This window comes from Atta colombica, unplaced genomic scaffold (genome assembly GCF_001594045.1).
Source record: "Atta colombica isolate Treedump-2 unplaced genomic scaffold, Acol1.0 scaffold238, whole genome shotgun sequence".
NCBI lineage: Eukaryota > Metazoa > Arthropoda > Insecta > Hymenoptera > Formicidae > Atta > Atta colombica.
The window spans coordinates 1,605,349-1,606,578 of NW_017259336.1; the positions used below are offsets into that span (position 1 = coordinate 1,605,349).

The following is a 1,230-nucleotide window of genomic DNA, read 5'->3' on the forward strand; positions in this document are numbered from 1 at the left end:
AATATTAAATTATAAATATTAATATTAAATTATAAATTATAATATTAAATACTATAATAATTTATAATATTAAATATAATATTATTAAATATAAACAATTTTTATAATTTTTCTTAGTTATACAGCTTATTGATGTACGCATATTTGTGAATCTAAATTATTATTGTTGTATGTCCGCGTATCATACATATCGTTGTATTATATGGATGGAAATGCATCATTGTATATCAATTTTGTTATAATTTTGTTATAATTTCATTATAATATGCAAAGGCGCATTGTACACTATCATTAAATTGATATACAATGATAATATGGTACGTGAATATACAACAAATTTATCCGTTTTAAGAAACTTACACCTTCGCTATTTTGAAGATTCGCCATGAGCACGAATGAAATGAAGAAAATCGTACTAGTGCCTTTCATTCTTATTTGTTGCCTTTGATTTTGTTTATTCATTTAATCTCTTTTTCAACACGATATAGATGAATCGCCACTAGATCTGACTTGCAAAGCGCACGCAAAATTCATTCGTTTATTTTTATATACGGAAGTAAGAGAGAAGGAGAATCTTTAATTTCATGAGGTGGCACATCTGATAGGCTTAAATTATCGTTTTGGTTGATGTAATTAACGATACTTAACGCTAATATTGACATCCGGGTCTTATTAGAGGTTAGATAATCATAGTACATTATGCAAGTGCATTACTTTCGGTCTCGTGATTATGTATTTGATGATGCAAAATGCATAAAAAATTAGATATCAAGAAAACAAGATAATTTTTATCCTTAAAAATAATATTTACTAATAATTAACTACAATTTTTTAATTATAAAATTAATTTTAATATTTTCATCTTTTGCTTTTTCTCTTATAACATACCTCTTTCCGATTATTATATTTCTATAATAATGTGAAATTATTTTTTATCATTTTCTTAATTTATCATTTCTTTAATTTTAGTTTTATTTGCTTTAGTTTTAGAATTTTAGTGAAGAAAAAAGAAATTTTTAATAATACTGTTGAGAATATAAATTAAAAATTATATTTATTAGAATTTTAAAAAGCAAATTATTAATTTAAAAAGTAAAAAAATATGTAACACATACACATAAAATAAGAAATAAAAGAATATACAAATATAGAAATAAAATATATCTACTTACTTTTAGAAAATAATTTTTTTTAGCAAGATGGATACTGCGTAAATTACACTAATTAAGT

The 1,230-nt window shown here is 22.3% G+C and overlaps 1 protein-coding gene across 1 annotated transcript in view; it reads right to left on the reverse strand.

Moving 5' to 3' along the window:
• The window catches only part of LOC108688727 (general odorant-binding protein 72-like), a 4,444-nt gene extending 3,940 nt beyond the window's left edge, over positions 1-504 (reverse strand). The window contains exon 1 of the mRNA XM_018195086.1: positions 361-504. Within this exon, the coding sequence (XP_018050575.1) occupies positions 361-462 (102 nt within the window). The 5' untranslated portion in view covers positions 463-504. The remainder of the gene's footprint in view (positions 1-360) is intronic.
• Between the last annotated feature and the right edge of the window lie 726 nt (positions 505-1,230).